General features: G+C 42.5%; 1 protein-coding gene across 1 annotated transcript; it reads left to right on the plus strand.

Annotated features, from left to right (window-relative positions):
• The first annotated feature begins 16,544 nt into the window (after positions 1–16,544).
• thbd (thrombomodulin) lies at positions 16,545–18,889 on the plus strand. The gene has a single exon (XM_063222257.1). The coding sequence runs from the start codon at positions 16,725–16,727 to the stop codon at positions 18,396–18,398; it is 1,674 nt and encodes a 557-aa protein (XP_063078327.1). The 5' UTR covers positions 16,545–16,724; the 3' UTR covers positions 18,399–18,889.
• The last annotated feature ends 430 nt before the right edge of the window (positions 18,890–19,319 follow it).

Here is a 19,319-nt window from a genome sequence, read left to right on the forward strand (position 1 = left end):
TTGCTGTATTCGCTCTGGAAATGATTTTGGCATGTTTGATTCAGCTAATCACAGAGCGGTTCTGGCTTTTCTTTTCATTGCCGAAATCTGCTCTGGTCACCAAGGTTGCTTCGCTCCCGACGAATTCGCTTTGGTCACTTTATTTGTCAACCTATTGGGGATGTTAAACTCAGGCCCGGTGTCCAAATCTAGCCCGCGGAGTCATTTCATAGGCCTATGGCCCTCAAGATAATTTCAAATGTTGAAATAATGACTTCTGTTGCTCCGGTAGCATAGGTCACTTCTGATGTACGCGCACAGTTACATGTACACAAACAACAATTAGTTTTAAATATCAATTATTGTATAGAAGGCTATACTGTACAACAGGCAATGGGATCTATAGAGCAACTTAATACAGATGTACTCTATCAAACCAAGAACATTGTCGACCGAACACTCAATATTTTTTTCATGCAACCAAAATTCAATATCACAGTGGTTAGTATACTTAAACAATCCACTCTATACAATAAAACAGAATGTATTGGCTATAGAACAGAAAACCTACTGCCAGTCTGTAAGTGTAGGCTAACTGACAGTGATACCATGCTGTGGTCACTGTTGAGTCTCACCTGTTGCTATAGTTACTATAAATGCCCAATAAACATGGTGCAGTGTGGATGTTGCTGCAATAATGAAATTAAATCTGTTGCGTAGAAGACTGACTATCGTTCGGACATTCTTGTTTCGGCACGTGTGTCACTATTGACAAACGTACACCAGTCATTTGCCAACCGTGTCCATAACTACCGTGAATATTTACATGACCTCACATGAATTTTAAGTGATGTAATTTAAATGATTTAAGTGATGCAACACAGAGAGTTACACACCCTTGGTGAGCTCTGTTCCAAAGACAAGGTCCACAAAAAAGGAAAATCCTGGTTTCAATCCTTGTACTGTAAATAAGGGATTTCATATACAGTAATAATCTAGCCTACTTCTATCTCCACTGTGTCATTGAACAGGCATGTTTCTGTGGATCAAAGTAATGTTGCCATTAAGCTAAAAAATATTTTTTAAAATGCATAGAAAACTCAAGATACAAAAACGTGTAGGGGATCCCAGGATAGAAAGTTTTGCTTTGAGAAAATATGTTTCTTTGACTCAGTTAGGCCTAAATTCAAACTCAGTATTAAGATGAACACCAAGGTCAAGTAGAGGTCGATAGTGAACCGATGTGATGTGTAATGACAAAATAAAAAAACATTTTCGTGTGACGTTCCTTGGAGCATAGTTCTGTAATGTGCCTTGTGTAATGCATATGCTCAAATTTCCTGACCAAGAGTTGACATGGGAGGTTTCTGCCTTGGTCCTGGAAAGGATAATTTCCTTGTCGAACACACCAATGAAAACACTGCACTGCCCTCTAACAGAAGAACTGCGTGTGCCCATATCAAACAATCAGTTTCCCACAATTCCTCTTATTTAATGGAGTCCCTTTTGAACTGGGTGAGAGCGCACTTTAACATAAGCATCTTCCCTTTCACTTTTCACTGTGTCTCTCTGTTTCTGGCTCTTTCTCTTTGTCTCTCTCTCTCTGCCAGCCCTTCATCACTAGCAGTGATTGTTTGCAGATGTGGGTGATGCACTCTTACGTAACAGCCCTTTCATACTGCTGGGGTAGTTTGGGATGTCATAGTATGCACACTCATATCCTTCTCTGTGCTTTTTTTTATATACTGACGCGATTAAAAGCCCAGTATGGAAACCAGCAGACGCTGTGTTGCTACGTTGGGTCGGGCGCGGGAGCAGCTGCAGTGTCACCAATGACGACAGCACACAGACGCACACCTCTTACGCATCACCCAATTTGGTCAACGCTATGTCACAGTTGCCATGACACTCCTGTGGTAACTGGTCGGCTGCCAATCCCAAACAAAAAACTACTATGTGTGGTGGGCGCAGGGTGAGGGGCACTGAGTGCATTTAAATCAGTTTTGGGGGTACGTTTTGGGTAATGTGGGTGCTGATATCACATTACATTAAATTTAACTCATTTAGGAAAGTAAGAGTTCAGCCTGACTGGTTGAGTTCAATGTGAGTGGCTGAAGTGGCACATCAGTAAAGATGAGAACAGGTTGTTAATCCAATCACCTGCAAGGATTTTTGATAAGGAGCATCATTCGAAAATGTGTGTGTGTGTGTGTGTGTGTGTGTGTGTGTGTGTGTGTGTGTGTGTGTGTGTGTGTGTGTGTGTGTGTGTGTGTGTGTGTGTGTGTGTGTGTGTGTGTGTGTGTGTGTGTGTGTGTGTGTGTGTGTGTTTTGGGTGGCAGGGTATTGTGAAGAAGAGTGACAAAGGAACAACTATTATTTTTTAATAATGTCACAGCAACTTGAAATACATTCAAGGAGAGTTGTTTATGGAACATTTTACCATAGGTTACCACTTCTTTAGTTAGGCTGGTCTGCTTTGGAAGTCTGCCAATGTGCATTGATACAAGCAATAAGGCCCATAGAGCAATGTCATGTGCAAACCCTGCAAAAAGCAAAAATATTCTCCAATGAGTTATCAGAACAACCCTTCCACATAGCAGCGTATAGGGTAGCTTTGTGGTCTGCATGCAAGCTAAAAACTGGACTTGACGCAAAGTCTGCATGAGATTTTTCTTCAGAACAGACCTTGCTAAATTTGCTGTGTAAAAGACACAACATGATGGTCCTGACGTCAGAAGCCATAGCTGGTTGTGAGAAAAATGGAACTGTGAATGAAATGGACACCATGGTGTTTCTGGCGGTGAAACACCCCGTGTTCATTGACTCTGGGCTCTGTCATGTCTCTGTGACATTGCGCAAGACCATAACTGTCGTCAGCATCATAAAGCAGGAATGAGTCATTTTGAGCGTCTAGTCAGAGCCGACTGGCAAAATAAATAAATAAACAACAGATTCAGGGAAAGTTAAACACAGAAAGTCTTCTCATTTCCCCTTTTATCTGCTACTCTCGCCCATGCAACTTCAACAGATGTGATATCAAGCAGAGCACAGATCAAAACCACCAAAACCTACCTGTAACATCAGAGAGAGAGAGAGAGAGAGAGAGAGAGAGAGAGAGAGAGAGAGAGAAAGAAAGAAAGAGAAAGAGAAAGAGAGGCTATTATTTAACACAAATTTGGACTTTAACAGCTAAGCATGTTACATGTTACACTGAAGTTTCACAGAATGATTGGAATATTACAATATAGTAATTGTGTTTGTTTTTTGGGGTTTGTGTACCTCTTTAGTTTGGGGCAATATCAGCTCTGGCAAGATCTTAACTCCCAATTTATATTTTAACTTGATTTCGGCACTGAACAAAGAACAAGAAACACATGTTTCCAAGTCATGGAATTCCAATAGCCAACAGCACTGCATAACTGTATATTCACCCTGGCTATAGCCACATAGCCAATATTACAATGTTCATGCAGTGAAAGTAGAGAGGATTTCATGTTTAAAAATACCAGGGATTTATTCAATAACAGATTTAATATTGTTATCTATTGTTAACTTTTTCATATAACTTCACTTAACTTCACAACTTCATAACTTGATAACTTGATAACTTTACTTAACTATAAATTCATACACTACACTTTAAAGCGATGGATTTTTTTTAAAGACAGAATGAAAACAATAAACACCACAGAATAAAACTATGAAGGAAAAAGTCTAGAGAGTGAATGTAAAGTGTATTCCCATGCAGAAGGGGACGTCTCAAGCCAACACACACACACACAAACACACACACTGATACGACTCTCTCTCTCTCTCTCTCTGTGAGTATTGGCGCTGGCCACACGGGGACAGACACAAACAGGGGCAGAGGAAGAAGGGTTTGTTTACTGAGACGGGACTGAGCCAGGGGAAAGGTTACCCTGCTGCTTGTGATATGACCAATAAGCTCCAGGAGTCCAGTTTGTGGAGAACTCCATGCAGCCATGTGTTTTACTAGCTGACATGTTTTTGCCTGCGTTAGCTCTGACCCAAGGATATGAGGTCAGGGAACAAAGGAGGAGAGGATGTGTGTGTACCCCCCCCCCTCTCTCTCACACACACACACACACACACACACACACACACACACACACACACACACACACACACACACACACACACACACACACACACCATTTTTCACTGTCATTTTCTCTTTGACACACTCTGTCTTCACTCTCTAACAAACACACACACGCGCGCATGCACGCACAAGCGCATACATGCAAACACACGCACGCACGCACGCACGCACGCACGCACGCACGCACGCACGCACGCACGCATGCACGCACGCACACACCACACACACACACACACACACACACACACACACACACCACACAAACACACACACACACACACACACACACACACACACACACACACACACACACACACACACACACACACACACACACACACACACGCGCGCGCGCAGTGCAGTACACAAACAGTTGGGAAGTTGTCAATTATATTTGGGATCTAATTATTCCCCTTCTCTGAAGACATTCATGCTTTCATTTGGCTCTGCTCTCACTCAAGAAAACAATTCAACAAGGCAGATTGCCATCATAAATGCCACCTGTACAGTAACCTAAAGGAGTGTAACTGTATTAAACCAATCTGCATTTTTTTTAAAATAAATGGCTCTGTTCGCCAACATTAATTTGTTTCTTTTCCAAACAAAATGGCAAAACTTTCACCTGCGTGAAGCTGGCCCCCCCTCAGACCCAAAATGTTGAAATAATAATCATCCACATGCTTTAGCTCCTATACTGTAGGCTAACAAATAGTGTCCTCAGTCGCAGACTCAATATAATTCTCCCATACTTGTCTAATGTCGGGCAACTGCATTTTATGTGAGTTAAAAAGTTGGACGTTAATGTAATTGCTACTACTTTGCTAAATTTACTATTATTATTATGGGCCTCTCTCATAACGGTCTGCTGCTAAGTACTACAAGTTTACCACCCATCATCCACATGCTTTGGCTCCTATAGGCTGTACTGGTGTGGACCTAGGCTACTACAGCAGTATTAGTGTAACTTTTAGAAAGCAGAATCCCACTCCAAGCCTAATAAGGTTTGCAATTAGATCCAAACTGTGTTTTTAAAAAAACGTAGGATAAGGCTTGAAAGTGGTGCGTATATGAAGCAAAAAATAAATCTCCACTGTACAAGAGTTCAATGCTAACCCTGTCATTGTTTGGAAAACGCACCCCCTGGACTGGTATGTGCACAAATAAAGCAGTGAATAATGATAAGGACCTTTGCCATGGTCCCTAACTGTAATGAAAATCAGTAAAGGTCAACACAGTTACACAGCAGCAGCTGTGGAGATGAGAGAGGAATTCCTATACACTAGAACAGAATGCAGCAAATAATGTGAAAAAAAGTGAAGTCACAATTTTAAAAAAAGATTCATTGAGGTCACACTGCTCTCCATGTCTGCAGTGTGAAAAGCTACTGGATTACAGTAAAAGAATCACTGGATGTTGAAGTGTTCAGTACATTTTTGAAGCGTTGTTTTTAAAAACATGGATAGTCCAATCTACCACTCTTAGCCATTCCTACTATCTAAGCCGTAGGCCTACACCTCATATATCTGCTTAGAGAATGATGCACTGTTCCCCCTTTTGTCTTTCTTTTTGGAGTACAAGGAGTTTCAAGGGACTCTCAAGTATTTTGTGTTTAGGCTGCCTGGTGGTTATGAATCAGACGATGAGTAGCAAACCATTTGTTCCCCCTGTCTTACGCACACACATGCATGCACATACATATAGTACACACTTGCATATGCAAACCGTACAAACACACACACACACACACACACACACACACACACACACACACACACACACACACACACACACACACACACACACACACACACACACACACACACACACACACACACACACACACACACACACACACACACACACACAGTAACCTCCTGGTGGCCTCCTGTTCTAATCAATCCTTCAATGTACTGCAGTCTTTCAAGAACCCTGTCTCAGAGGAAAAATCCTGCAATGTCTGCAGCACGTACAGTAGGTCTATATATACGCTAATCTGGAGGATGAACGCGGAGAGTAGATCTTTTCCTTTCTGCTGTAACTCATTGGGAAAGGATGACTGAGCATGCATCCATGTTTTTTGGGTTTTTTTTTCGAAGATCAGTAAACACGATCTACATTCCAGTCTCACAAATGACATTAACTTCAAAGGAGCATCTGTTGAGAGGGGTTTGCCATGCACTAACTGTATTTTGTACTTTATGCAGGTAACTAAGACCGGAACCGCTCTCAGATATTGTCCACATGTCACACTGTTTACCGCCGTAGTCCCCTCACAGTGCTCCAAGTGCATTGCGGCAGGCTTTGCTACCACATGAAGTGTGTGTGTGTGTGTGTGTGTGTGTGTGTGTGTGTGTGTGTGTGTGTGTGTGTGTGTGTGTGTGTGTGTGTGTGTGTGTGTGTGCGTGCGTGTGTGTGTGTGTGTGCATGTGTGTGTTTGTATGTGTGTGTAAGAGAGAGAGAGAGAGACAGAGAGAGACAGAGAGAGAGAGAAGGGGGAGGGAAAGGGAGGCAGAGAGACGAGAGAAGCACATAGTACAGAGAACGAGGGACATATTAGCGAATGAGTGAAGGGGAGAAAGAGACAGAAACAGGCAGAGACAAAGAGGGAGAGGAAGATGCAGATGCATGCATAATCCATTCTGTTTCACCAGAGAGAAAACTACTGCACTCAAGAACGCTCTTCTCATGCCAATGCATTTTGTACTAATAAGGGGTTCATTGCAAGGTCATAATATTCCTGTCAGTATGCCAGCCTAGCTTTGGCTGCCGTGTGTGTGTGTGTGTGTGTGTGTGTGTGTGTGTGTGTGTGTGTGTGTGTGTGTGTGTGTGTGTGTGTGTGTGTGTGTGTGTGTGTGTGTGTGTGTGTGTGTGTGTGTGTGTGTGTGTGTGTGTGTCTGTGTGTGTGTGTGTATGTGTATGTGTATGTGTGTGTGTGTACTCTTTGTCTTCTTCAAAGTTGATGATTGAGGCCGGCTTGGTTTGGCTCATCTCGTTGCCTTGGTGGTTTAGGGTGGAGCAGAGGACAGACTCCAGTGATTTGCCATTTGTTTGGTGGTCTCAAAGTGTTGAATCCTATCCTGCAAAATTGAGAGATGTCCTTTAGAAGAAAATTTCTTCCCTTCCCTTGTACTGGATTTGTCCTCTTCCTCCCCTCAGCAGGTCTTTCACAAGAGTTGTCTGTTGTCTCTTGTGGCCGTGTAAACTAGGTTAAGGGCCAATATCTGGTCATAGCAGCAAGGCCACTGACACATTTGACCAGGCCCGGGACAAAATTATGTGAAAGGGCAATCCTCTCAATACATACAATGTAATGGGGTCGCAATTCTGGGCCCCGCCTTTCTCCGGGCCCCGGACAACAGGGATGTTTGTCATCCCCCCTTGTCGGTAGGCCTCCACAGCAGCCATCTTGTTTGGGTGCTGGAGCAGCATCTGTGTAAATTGAATGCATGAGCGAGCAATCAGGGGACACTAACCACATCACGAGGCCGTATACATGGGGAACGCGTCTGTATGTGTCTTGGCATTCTCCTCGCATTCTCATACAACACTGAACGTGGCTGTGTTTTGCTAAAGGGGAACAGATCCCTTCAGATTTCCAGAAAGCATATCAGTTCTCCCCAGACAAGCTCATGTTCGCAAAACAATACCCCTTTTTTCCTTCTTCTCTTTCTGTTCTTGGTGCAAGCCTCGTTTTCGTAAAACTCTGAAGTGTGTCTAAGTCTGTCTAGCTGTGCCTGGCGAACAATAGCCCAGAAAGCCCCCGCGATATCAAAATATTTACACGAAGTCACAAAGCACTGGCGAACTGAGCAAAAAAACCCAGCTGGCAAGTATTTGAATCCCCTTTCATATTCACGCTCTCCGGGAAAGGCTCCCTTCGTTCCACATACAATGCAGCCGGACATTTCTGCAAAGCCCCCCCACCCCCTTAAGGTTCCCCCTAGCTCTAATCAGGCTCCTCTGCTTTGCCAAGACACACATAGCAGCAGTAATCTGCCTTTTATGCACGGCGCTCGGTAGGATCCAATCATCCACATTCCAACAAATGAAATGTGGAATGAAGAGTCAGCTTGAACTCCTTGCTTATTGGATCACCTCCTATTTGCAAACCTTTCAGGCTTCTGAGATATATATACACAATATATACAATATATAGAATATATAGGCCTATAATATATACACACAATGGTCGATGCTTTCATACATTTCCAAATTAACCAGTCCTTCTTGGTGATTTCGTAACTCGTCTTGTTTTCTTAATTTCTAATTAAATGTATTCAGTGCACACAGACCTTCAACCCTTGACATAGCCATCTTGCGAATTTGTCTTCATTTGATTCTTTTTCTTAATTTGTCACAAATTTGGCAGATCCTAAATGGTGGCCGATTGTGTGTCAGATGATGACAAAATGCCATGAATAATTCGATTCCCCTATCAAAGTGGATCCGCCCATCTTTGTCACTCCCTGTGTTCGTCTGTTCCTTGATTTAAAAAAAAGCTCCATATAAACATTGTTCCCATGTATTCAAAAGGGCAGTGATAACAAAACTTTAGGAAAATAATTGTAATTCTGTTAACTTTTCTGATCTGAATGGACCATCCCTTCTTGGTCACTTCCTATGTCCTCTTAATTATTTTTTTTTTTAAATCAGTCAACGCACATAGACTTTCAACCCTAAACATTGCTTCAATGTGTGTCAGAAGGGTAATGATCACAAACCGTTAAAATAATACAGTTGTTCCAGTGGACCAGCCCTTGAAGGTCATTTCCAGGGAGGAAAGGTACGTATTCACTAAATATACACCCCACCCCTCCATCCATGTGTTTCCAAATGCCATCGTTGCTAGCTAGGTTGTATCAGGAACGATAAGGAGGAGACAGTTCATAAGGAGGAGGTTCTTCCAAAATAAATATGACGTGAGGTTCCATCCTATGGCAGCCATGCCCCTTTAGGAGACTATATAGGAGATTAAAACGAATAGAGTTAAATGGAAAAGTTATGTCCATTAGGAGACCGTAGTTGATCCCACTTCATTGCATTGATGACGCATGCAATGATTTTTCATTTCGAAAACCAACCCTTTTGAGAAATGGGGTTAGCAACTAACTTGGTTGGCAATGGAGCACATCTTATATACAAGACACAGGCCACTTTTGCAACAGGAAGACATGTGAAATGTTATACAGTATGTTGTTATATGATGCTATATGTTAATGTAACATGATAATGTTTTCATCCAGGTTCACTTGCTGGTTTTTATGTTGGTTTCCAAAATATCTCATAATATTCTCAAAAAATCTGTCTGCTGTTTCTTCAGAAGCAGCCAGGAGAACTTGGAAACCTCTTACATTTCACTTGTTGATTTATATTCTATTACTGTACAATGTCTTAAGAATATAATTTTACTGCACTTATAAATTAGGCTACACTAAATTCCAACAACATAAGCACCAGTGTGCTTTGTGGGATGCAAAGCAACATGGATGTAGCCTGGGGCCACGCATACTAACTGTGACAATGCAGAAAGTTTCGCTTTCTTATGTAGTCTGTCTCTTGACACACTTAAGAACATGTCTAATTGTATTGAGATAGGGTGCACACACACACACACACACACACACACACACACACACACACACACACACACACACACACACACACACAGAAAAACAGTCAGTGCAATAAAAGGCCTGGATGGACACACAGAAGTGCTCTCTCTATACTCCCACAGCTCTGTTTCCACAGTCTTGTGTTTTCTCAGGATTTTTCTAATTTAAAATATTTTTTCTCAAAAAAACATTTCTTACTGACAGGTTAGGGTTAGGGATTGTTTTGGTCTGGGCACAGCTATTTTTCTTTCATTTATTATATGAATTTGATAGCCTAGCAACAAACTGGAAAAGGTATTTCTTAAAAATATGTCTTTAATGACAGGTTAAGGTTAGGGAATGTTTTGGTCAGGGCACAACTTAAATAACTATAGCATTATTTTGTTTAGGATTAGCATTTGGTATGTATTTTCTAATGATAGAGTTAACACAGTGTTGTGGTAATAGCCTTTAGAAAGCACTTCCGTGTGCCCAGGAGCACTGAATTTTGGCAAAATCCGTGCTCCTGGGCACACGGAAGTGCTTTCTAAAGGCTATTACCACAACACTGTGTTAACTCTATCATCATATATCATATCATATATCATCATATATATCATTTTGGCAAAATCCGTGCTCCTGGACACGGATTTCGTGTCCTTAACATCCGTGTCCAGGAGCACAGAATTTTTGGAGATCAGGGCCTCGTTTCCCGATAACGATGGTTCTTACCCTTACGTGTGTCGTTAACCAGTGATCCTACGAATGTTTTTAGATTTCCTACAACTGTTTCCCAAAGACACTCGTACATGAACGCGCGTGCACAGCCTCTAAGATCATTCGTAGCGTCACTCTTAAGGATCGCTGTCCACATATGTGGTGCTGAAGTGTCCTCGGAGTGAACTGCGCCGTCATGCTGCTAAACCATTTACAAAATGTAAGGCGTGTGTCAGTATCAAAAGTTGTTTTCTATAAGGGTGGGACTACATTTGTAGCAGTTTGCAACTATCGACAGGAGTTGTTGTTGGCAAATGAAATAAAATGCACACACACAATGAAATCATGCAAAACCATGAGCTACGCCGTTAAACCAGACAAAGCGCGTGCAGTTGGCTACCGTGCTTAATATTTAAGGAGACAAGTAGGCCTAGGAGTTCCAAATTGGGATGCGCATTTGGGGAGCGGCGCGCAAAGTAGGCCTACCGCGCACTCAAGGCTTTAACAACTGTGAGGAACATTTTGCACGGCAGTCTGCTGTTATTAAAACAAAAAATCTACACGAATCCCCATCGCTGCCTTTTTTATGTCATAGTTTACCCTTATCCTACAACTATCGTGTCTTTTCTGCGTCGCCTTCCCTTTTAGGGTACTTGAAAATGAAAGAGGGCGCAACGACTCGCTGACCGTTTTTCTTTTTTTTAATGTTTCGGTAGTGGCCTTCCGACATCACCACTCTTGTCTCTGGTCGCCGAAGCCCCCTATTTATTTTGCGTGTGGATGCCTTGTTCTTGTTCACGAAGCACCCACACAAATTATGATTGATCACAGTTTAATAATGCCCTGATTTATCAAACACAGCTGAACTATTTTACTGCCTGTAAAATATTTTCCAAACACATTGCTTTTATTTTATACACTTACACAATTAATGTTACCTTCTTATTTTCGTTACAGTGTCAACTGTGGTGCCATGATATTTACACTCCCGTCTTAAAACATCAACTTGAAGCGCAAGTTTCCTCTTTTCCTGTGGATGTCTCCACTGTGCCATGCCACTCGCGCCTTAAAACAGCAATCTTATGCACAAGTTTCTTCTTTTCCCTTCATATCCTGTGGGTGTCTCCACTGTGCCATGCCGTTACGATCAATCTTAGCGCGTTAAGACTACTCCAGATCACTCGTGGATTTCTCTTAGAGTTACGTGTCAACCTGCGATGGTTCTTTGCTAAGTTGGCTTTGGGAAACGCTCCGTGAGCTCTACGATGGTGTTACGTGTGAACTTAAGTAGCACGTAGCGTTAAGTAGTACTTAAGGCCCTTTCGGAAACGAGGCCCAGGCTGATAATGCGGTCCAGTATCCAATGATGATCGCTCTCTGGGAGTCCTTATGTGTGGTGTTGAACAGCTGGATGGCCCTGGGGACGAACGACCTCCGTAGCCTGTCTGTCTTGCATGGGGTGGCACGGAATCTGTAACTGAACAGGCTTCTCTGGTTTTCGAAGACTGGTTGCAGGGGGTGAATGTTGTTGTCATTTGATGATGGTGGTAACTATTCATGAAAAAGGTAACATTTGTGAATGGGAAGGATGAGTTCTGAAAATAAACAACTAAAAATGTTACACAGTGCACCTTTAATTCCGTACAGCGATTACTTGTTGCTTGATGCTAATGGCACCACTCACTTCCAGTGCTTGTGCTAAGCTATACTAGTAATGTCAATCTACTGCTCTTAGTGCTAATCTACAAAGTATTGAGAAGGAAATGATTTGTACTTTCATGTGTTATACTTGGAAATACTACAGATATGTGAAAATCAAAATAGGGTTGGCTGTTCCATTATTGTAGTGTTGTAGAAGTGGACATTCATTTCATTTTCTTTCTTTTTTCTTTGCGAGTTTGCAGAGATATTGGCTGCAGACACCAACCACGTTGCTCTCTTTCAAATTCTTCCCACCCTGCTGAGTGAGCATGCTTCACACCCTCATACTAATCTCTGCGACCACCAACCCCGTCAGCATGCAGTCTCTGAGACTCTCCAAGAGGATAACAGGAAGGTGAGGCAGGGGTTGCAAAAACATTGTGAAGAATTATTCTCTGCTGTGTTGTTCTTTTACATGTGTGCGTCTCAAGATTTTCAATAAATTCTGGGGAACTTTTCAGGCAGGCCAAACGTGTGGGGGAAAATAGTTTATATTCTGAAAGTGAAGAGTGAATATCAGCTCGATTCTGTTGTGTATAAGACCACTTGATCACAGAATTATAGGCTATACAAAGTTGTGCCACTAGTTTTTTTTGCGTTTACATAAATGCCTTGACATTATGGACTCATTAGTTAACACCAATAAGATACTCTTCATTGATGACACAATGTTCTATGAATAAATTGGCATGGCCATCTTGCATATTTCCCTGATTTCATGTGTTTTTAATCTGTCACAAATTCGAGAGAATTTCTCGGAATGATGTCAACATAGCCAGAGGCATGATGATGACAAAATGCTGAATAATTCAGTTCCCCTATCAAAGTGGATCAGCCCATCTTTGTCACTGCCTGTGTTCGTCTGTGCATTCAAGAAATCTCAATGTAAACATTGCTTCCATGTATTCAATAGCGCAGTGATAACAAAAGGTTAGGAAAATAATTATAATTCTGCTAACTTTTCTGATCTGAATGGCCCACCCTGTCTTGGTCACTTCCTATGTCCTCTTGTTTTATGAATTTATACTTTGAAAAAAATCACTCAATGTACAAAGACTTTCAACCCTAAACATTGCTTCAACATGTGTCAGAAGGGGTAATGATGACAACCCATTAGGAAAATAATACCGTTCTTCCAATGAAGTGGACCAACCCTTTATCGGTCATTTCCAGGGAGGAAAGGTATGCCACATAGATCCACCCTGCACCTCTCCTTCATTCCTGATTAGCGGTCCCTTAAAGTCCTACTGGAACAGAATGGTGCGGGGAGGTTACATCAGTGCACTTCCTGACTGGTCCTCCTCTTCACTTCCTGCTAAACCTATCAAGCTTACTTTGAGGTGCTTATCGCACCATAATGGCTATCTGCATCAGATGCCCGTCATGTCTGTTGTTGGTGGCAACGGCTCTGTAGGCCTACAGGCAGGGAGGGAGGATTTTCTGACTAAATACAGAATAATATTAGGTGGAAAGAGCTGGGAAGTGCCCTTTCCCTCCCTCATACCTACTGGTCTGTTTCTGTATTAAGTCAGAAAATCCTCCCTCCCTGCCTGTAGGACTACAGAGCTGTTGCCACCAACAACAGACATGACGGGCAGATGCAGATAGCCATTATGGTACAGAGATATGCCCTGCACCTCTCCAGATTTAGAACCTTACAGAATACGTATGTATTCTGGAAGAAACTCCTTGTGAACCATCTCTTCCTTATCAATCCTCTCATGTCATATAAATACTTGCATGAGGTTTGGAAGATGAATAAGTGTCATAAAGCGTTGAGTCCAACATGTGTCTTTGGCCATCTTCAAAGTCGGCCATCTTGAAAGCGTTAGGATTAGGGTTAGGGCCGCCAAAAATTAAGCAGTTAATTTACATTGCATACAGTATTAGCACATAAGCTTTGGTGAAAATCCGCCTGACCACCCATACAGGTATAATTGCGCAAGTGGACACACAGACAGTTGGATGCACTGACTGACTCTCATATCATGGCTGAGTGAATGGAGAACTGAATGCATCTGGCACAAGTGGATGCTTATTAGTCATGGCTGCTAGTTCCACAAGTACTTTCACTTATTTGCATTCACACACATGCTCACACACTGACGCACACACACACTCACACTTCCCAACACAACACTCTGTGAAGCGTCCTTGGGTGTTTTGAAAGGCGCTATATAAAACGAAAGTATTATTATTATTATTATTATAGGAGTAATAATCAGTCACATTGCCTACTTTTGTATGAGCATGTCCAGTATACGCCATCTCCGTGTCTCGCTCGTGTGTGTGTGTGTGTGTGCGCTGTCTCTGTCCTCTTTCCTGGAAAAAGGAAACCCTGTCGCTGCAGGAACCATTCTGTGGTGTGAATGGGATTGGGTGTGAGGTGATTGTAGTCACTCACACCACATTTCCTCCTCCTGTGTCCAGCACACACACACACACACACACACACACACACACACACACACACACACACACACACACACACACACACACACACACACACACACACACACACACACACACACACTGACGCATGGGTTAGGATTGGGCGGTGGTGGTGGGATACGAGGGTCCAGGATTCGAGCACCTTTTTTTCCTACCCCACCCATCCTGACTGAGAATACTATATAGCAGGATGACTAAGGGCAGCAGACATTCAAAAAGGATGAATCCTGAAAGAGCACCCCATGTCATCCCCATAATGCAATTCATGTCATATACCTTCCACATGATCCTTATTATGACAAGATGTTGTTTTTTTCTATAATGTAATTATTGTAATTCTGCACTATGATTAAATGTGATATTCTGAATGTAACTTATGACCTCTGAAAAAAAGGCTAAATTACATGTGCATTTAGTAAACTGGATGAGTCTTTATCTACAAATTAAGGAAATGCAAAAACACGGTTGGTTATAAATATTTTGATAATATAGAAAATAATAAATATTTTTCCACACTTCTTCTTCTGACACACTGGACCATAAGCGCACAGATAAGGCGGGATGGTGCTAAAGCACCTGCCCCTTTGCCCTACTGGAAAAAAGTCCCTTTTTGAAAGTTACTTTTTTTCAAAATGATCATCTAGAATTGACTTGATCATCTAGAAATGCTTGACTATTAAAATGGTGTTATATGCCTTGATATAATCCTTATATAAGGCAGTCAGCAGCAGTTCATTTATTATTCTTAATTTCTCCCAAATTCAGGGGCTCGTCCAAAGCTTAAAGGGACAGTTTGGTCAATTTCAACATGCAGTTGTATTGCTCACGCTACCCTTGACTTGTCAGTACCTGGTGATGCCACATTTTTCGGCTCAGCCCTTTCTGAGATATGAGCAATTCTAATGGGGGCAGCGTTTGTTTACATTTTTAAAAAATGAAACATAGGCCAACTCCAAATATTTTCCCAAAAGGTACTGCTGTTTGCTAGTTGTCTGCTGATGTTTTATAACCTTTTGGATGTTTTTGGGAATAAATAAAAATGTTTTTTTGAAATGTAAACAAAGAGCTGCCCCCATTACAATGACCAGGATCTCGGAAACGGCTGAAGAAGAAGAAAAAAAAATCTCAGGTACTGACAAGTCCAGGGTAGTGTGAGCATTGCAACTGCATGTTGAAATTGACCAAACTGTCCCTTTAAGCTCTGTTATGGTGGCAGGAGTAGGTATTGCAACTATGCTGCTCATTGAAACTGTGCTGCCTACTGCCAATTTTTATATTTTCATGAATATTTATTAAGTAATAAACTAATATTTACTAGTATGACCAAAGTACGGTACCAAAGTTTTGCAGCTTAAAAATGTCTGGACATCTAAAAATGGCAGACATGGAGAAGATCCACCTTTTTCATGTATGAAAAGTGCAATTTATAGGCTAGTCATAATTACTGCTTAGAATTTGATGGTGGTGGTAAGTGTTCGTGAAAAAGGTAACATTTGTGAGTGAGCATGAATTCTGGAAATAAACTACTAAAATATTACACACAATCAAATGATTGGACTAGGAGCAGGTTTGTTTGTCTGCTATTATTTTAAGTATACTAGGCCTATATTAACTCAATCTGACTAATTTATAAGTCGGTTTCCAAATAGTCCTAGAGTCCTGACATTTATATGTGGATAGGGCCTACGTGGAAATTGGAAAAGGGCTAATTATTTATCACCAGATATTACGTAAATCTGACTATTTTATTTTCAAGTGATTAGACTTAACGTCAAATATGAGCAGGTTTGTTGTCTAGCATTATTTTGAGTAGCCTAACCAACGCCTATATGAAGTCTACCTGACTAAATTATAAGTCAGTTTCCAAATATAGAGTCCTGGAATTTACATGTGGAAAGTAGGTGGGGTTTGGGTTGACGGGTCATGCTTCCTACGTGTCCAGAGTATCCCTGACTGTTAACTCACGCTGAGTCTTTGGGAGGAGAAAGTTATTGGAAGGGAATTAAGCAACTGCCCCAATCCAATGCTCCAGTGGAACTTCCTTCCTCCCTACTTTCAGGAGCATGGAATGGTTTATAAAGGGCTGCAGCGCACTTTACAGCACAGCGCTTGTCCACTTTGATATTCATTCGGGACGGAAAATCAAACCGTGAACTTCCAGCATGTGTGACCGGATTTCGGGCTCATCGACAATGTCTCTGTCTTTGGGAGTGATCCTGCTTCTGGCGTTCTTCTCAAAGGTTGAGTCCCACATTGGAATCTGCGTGGGTTACCAATGTTTCGTTGTGCGTAAAGACTCGGCGGACTTCTCAGCCGCGAATGAAGTTTGTAAATCCACTGGTGGACATTTGCAGGCGGTGAGAACAAATGCATCGAGCAACGCGATATCGACTCTGCTGCCCGGTCTCACGGGTGACTTCTGGATCGGTCTACACGGCATCTGCTCTTCCTCTGCATCAGGTCTGAGAGGATACAAATGGATAACGGGACAAGATGAGGCGGACTTTGTCAACTGGGCCAGCGACGATACCGCCTGCCTGGCATCTCAGCAGTGCGTAACGGTGTCCTCAGACAATCTCAAATGGAGAGGGAGAGGGTGCACTGATAAACCAACCGGATTTATTTGTGAGTATGCATTTGACATGGCTTGTCAACCACTCCAGCCAGGGACGCACACCCAGATTGAGATGTATAAGACACCATATGACTTTGAGGCCCCACACCTTGACAGTTTACCGATGGGCAGTCTGGCGAAGCTCAGCAATGGTGAAAAACATGTCTGCGTCGGCGACTGGATAAATGCGCCTTGGGGCTGTGAGGTGCTTAATGGTGGCTGTGAACACAAGTGCACCAGCGTTAACGGCCAACCCACCTGTACCTGTCCGCCTGGCTCCTTGGTGGATAGTAACGGATGGTCTTGCAGCGTGGACGCAGCTGATCCTTGCGAAGGGGCACAATGTCAACACACGTGTCTCCCGCAAAGTGGGACTTTCGTCTGCCTGTGTGACCAGGGCTACGCTCTGGATGCGGATGGCAAGAGCTGCAAAGATGTGGACGAGTGTGTAGACAAGAGGATCTGTGCCGGGGATCATACAAGGTGCGAAAACATTGTGGGGAGCTTTGCGTGCGTTTGCGAGCAAGGTTTTGAAATGGAAAAGGGCATCTGTGTCGACATCAACGAGTGTGCTAGTGCGCCATGTGAACACAACATTTGTAACAACACAGAAGGTAGCTACACCTGCTCCTGTGCAGACGGATACAAGATATCAGACGAGGACCCGCACATGTGCGAACTGCATTGCCCGCAGCAGGTATGCCCAGCCGTCTGCGACCCCAACGACACGTTCATGTGTTTTTGCCCCGATGGTTTCGTCAGGGACAAAGGCCCAAATGGCGAGCCTTTGTGTGTTGATATCGACGAATGCGAATTTAATCTATACTGTGACCAATTCTGTGAAAACAGCTTTGGTGGATATACCTGCTCTTGTGGAGAGGGATACGAGTTGAAGAAAGGCTATGAGTGTGAGCCACTTTATGGACCAGAGACCCCGACATCGCCCACTGTCGATACCACCACCACTACTAGTACTATCACATATAGGCCTACGACTGAGAGTCCCAAGAAGGTGACAGCAGGTGCACTGCTTGGGATCATTGTTTGCATTGTGTGCGCTTTACTTGCCATGGTTTGGTTGGCCCACCACTGCATGAAGCGCCGAAACGAGCATTCGCTCCTTGACGCGCGTAAAAGCAATGACTTGCACGATCTGCAACAAATAACAACGGAACATTACAAACCCAGCTCGTCAGATATTCATTCGAAGGGGGACAGATAGCCAAAGCAATCTTATAGAGAATCTACAAAACCAAACAACTCATACTGTCTTTTCGCCGAGTGAGGATGAGTCTGCAGTTGGTCAGCTTGCACTTTCTCTATTACCTCTGCTGCTAGGAAAAGGCGATATGCAAAAGAATGTAAAAGAATATTTTGGTGTATTTTGTATATAGTATAATGTATCTCTATGCGTAATATATTTAATTTGTTTTTCCAGCGAAACAATGGACTCTGGTGGACTGAACTGTAGCCTACCTTAATTGTGAAAATGTGATGCGGTAACAATTGTTTAGGCCTACTTAGGCCTATGTATCATGGTCGTTATTAAATGATAATAATAATAAAGGGTTTTGCTCCAGATACCCAGCAGTTTGTTTTGTCAAATAGTTTTGTTCAGTAATATTTCTAATTCCAAAAGTCGTCAAGTCATATAATCATTTTTGCCGGTTTTTTTGTAGGCTAGTTTTGTGTATAGTGGTAGCCTATTATGAGCGTAGGTCTATATGGGCTAGTGAGACAATTTTTCATGTTAACCTGGGCTATCATTTATCATCTCATCTCTTTTTTAAAATGTGTTATATCATCGTTATTGATCTCAACTTTGTCCAGTTAAGTTTGAAGTAGCCTAGGCTTTATATTTATTTTGCCATTTTACACAAGTGAAGAAAAAAGATGACAGGAATGTTCTGTGCCAGATAAAACCTATCGGTGGTCTCTATAATGCAGAGCAGCCGGATACTTGGGTACTTAGCGACCATTTTGACAAACACCTCACATCTCACAGGTACCAGTCCTGCGCGAAAGATTGAGAGGACTAAAATCAGACAAGGTTTATCTGCGCACCAGGTAGCCCCTCCGGCCGGAGCTTGCCAGGTGCCCATGAAGGAGATTTATTAGAAATTGGGACTATGTTTGACCTACG

Source organism: Engraulis encrasicolus, chromosome 18 (assembly GCF_034702125.1).
Source record: "Engraulis encrasicolus isolate BLACKSEA-1 chromosome 18, IST_EnEncr_1.0, whole genome shotgun sequence".
In the NCBI taxonomy this organism is placed as follows: Eukaryota; Metazoa; Chordata; class Actinopteri; order Clupeiformes; family Engraulidae; genus Engraulis; species Engraulis encrasicolus.

Coding starts and splice junctions, on each gene's coding strand:
- thbd (XM_063222257.1), top strand. CDS start 16,725: ATGTGTGACCGGATTTCGGGCTCATCGACAATGTCTCTGTCTTTGGGA.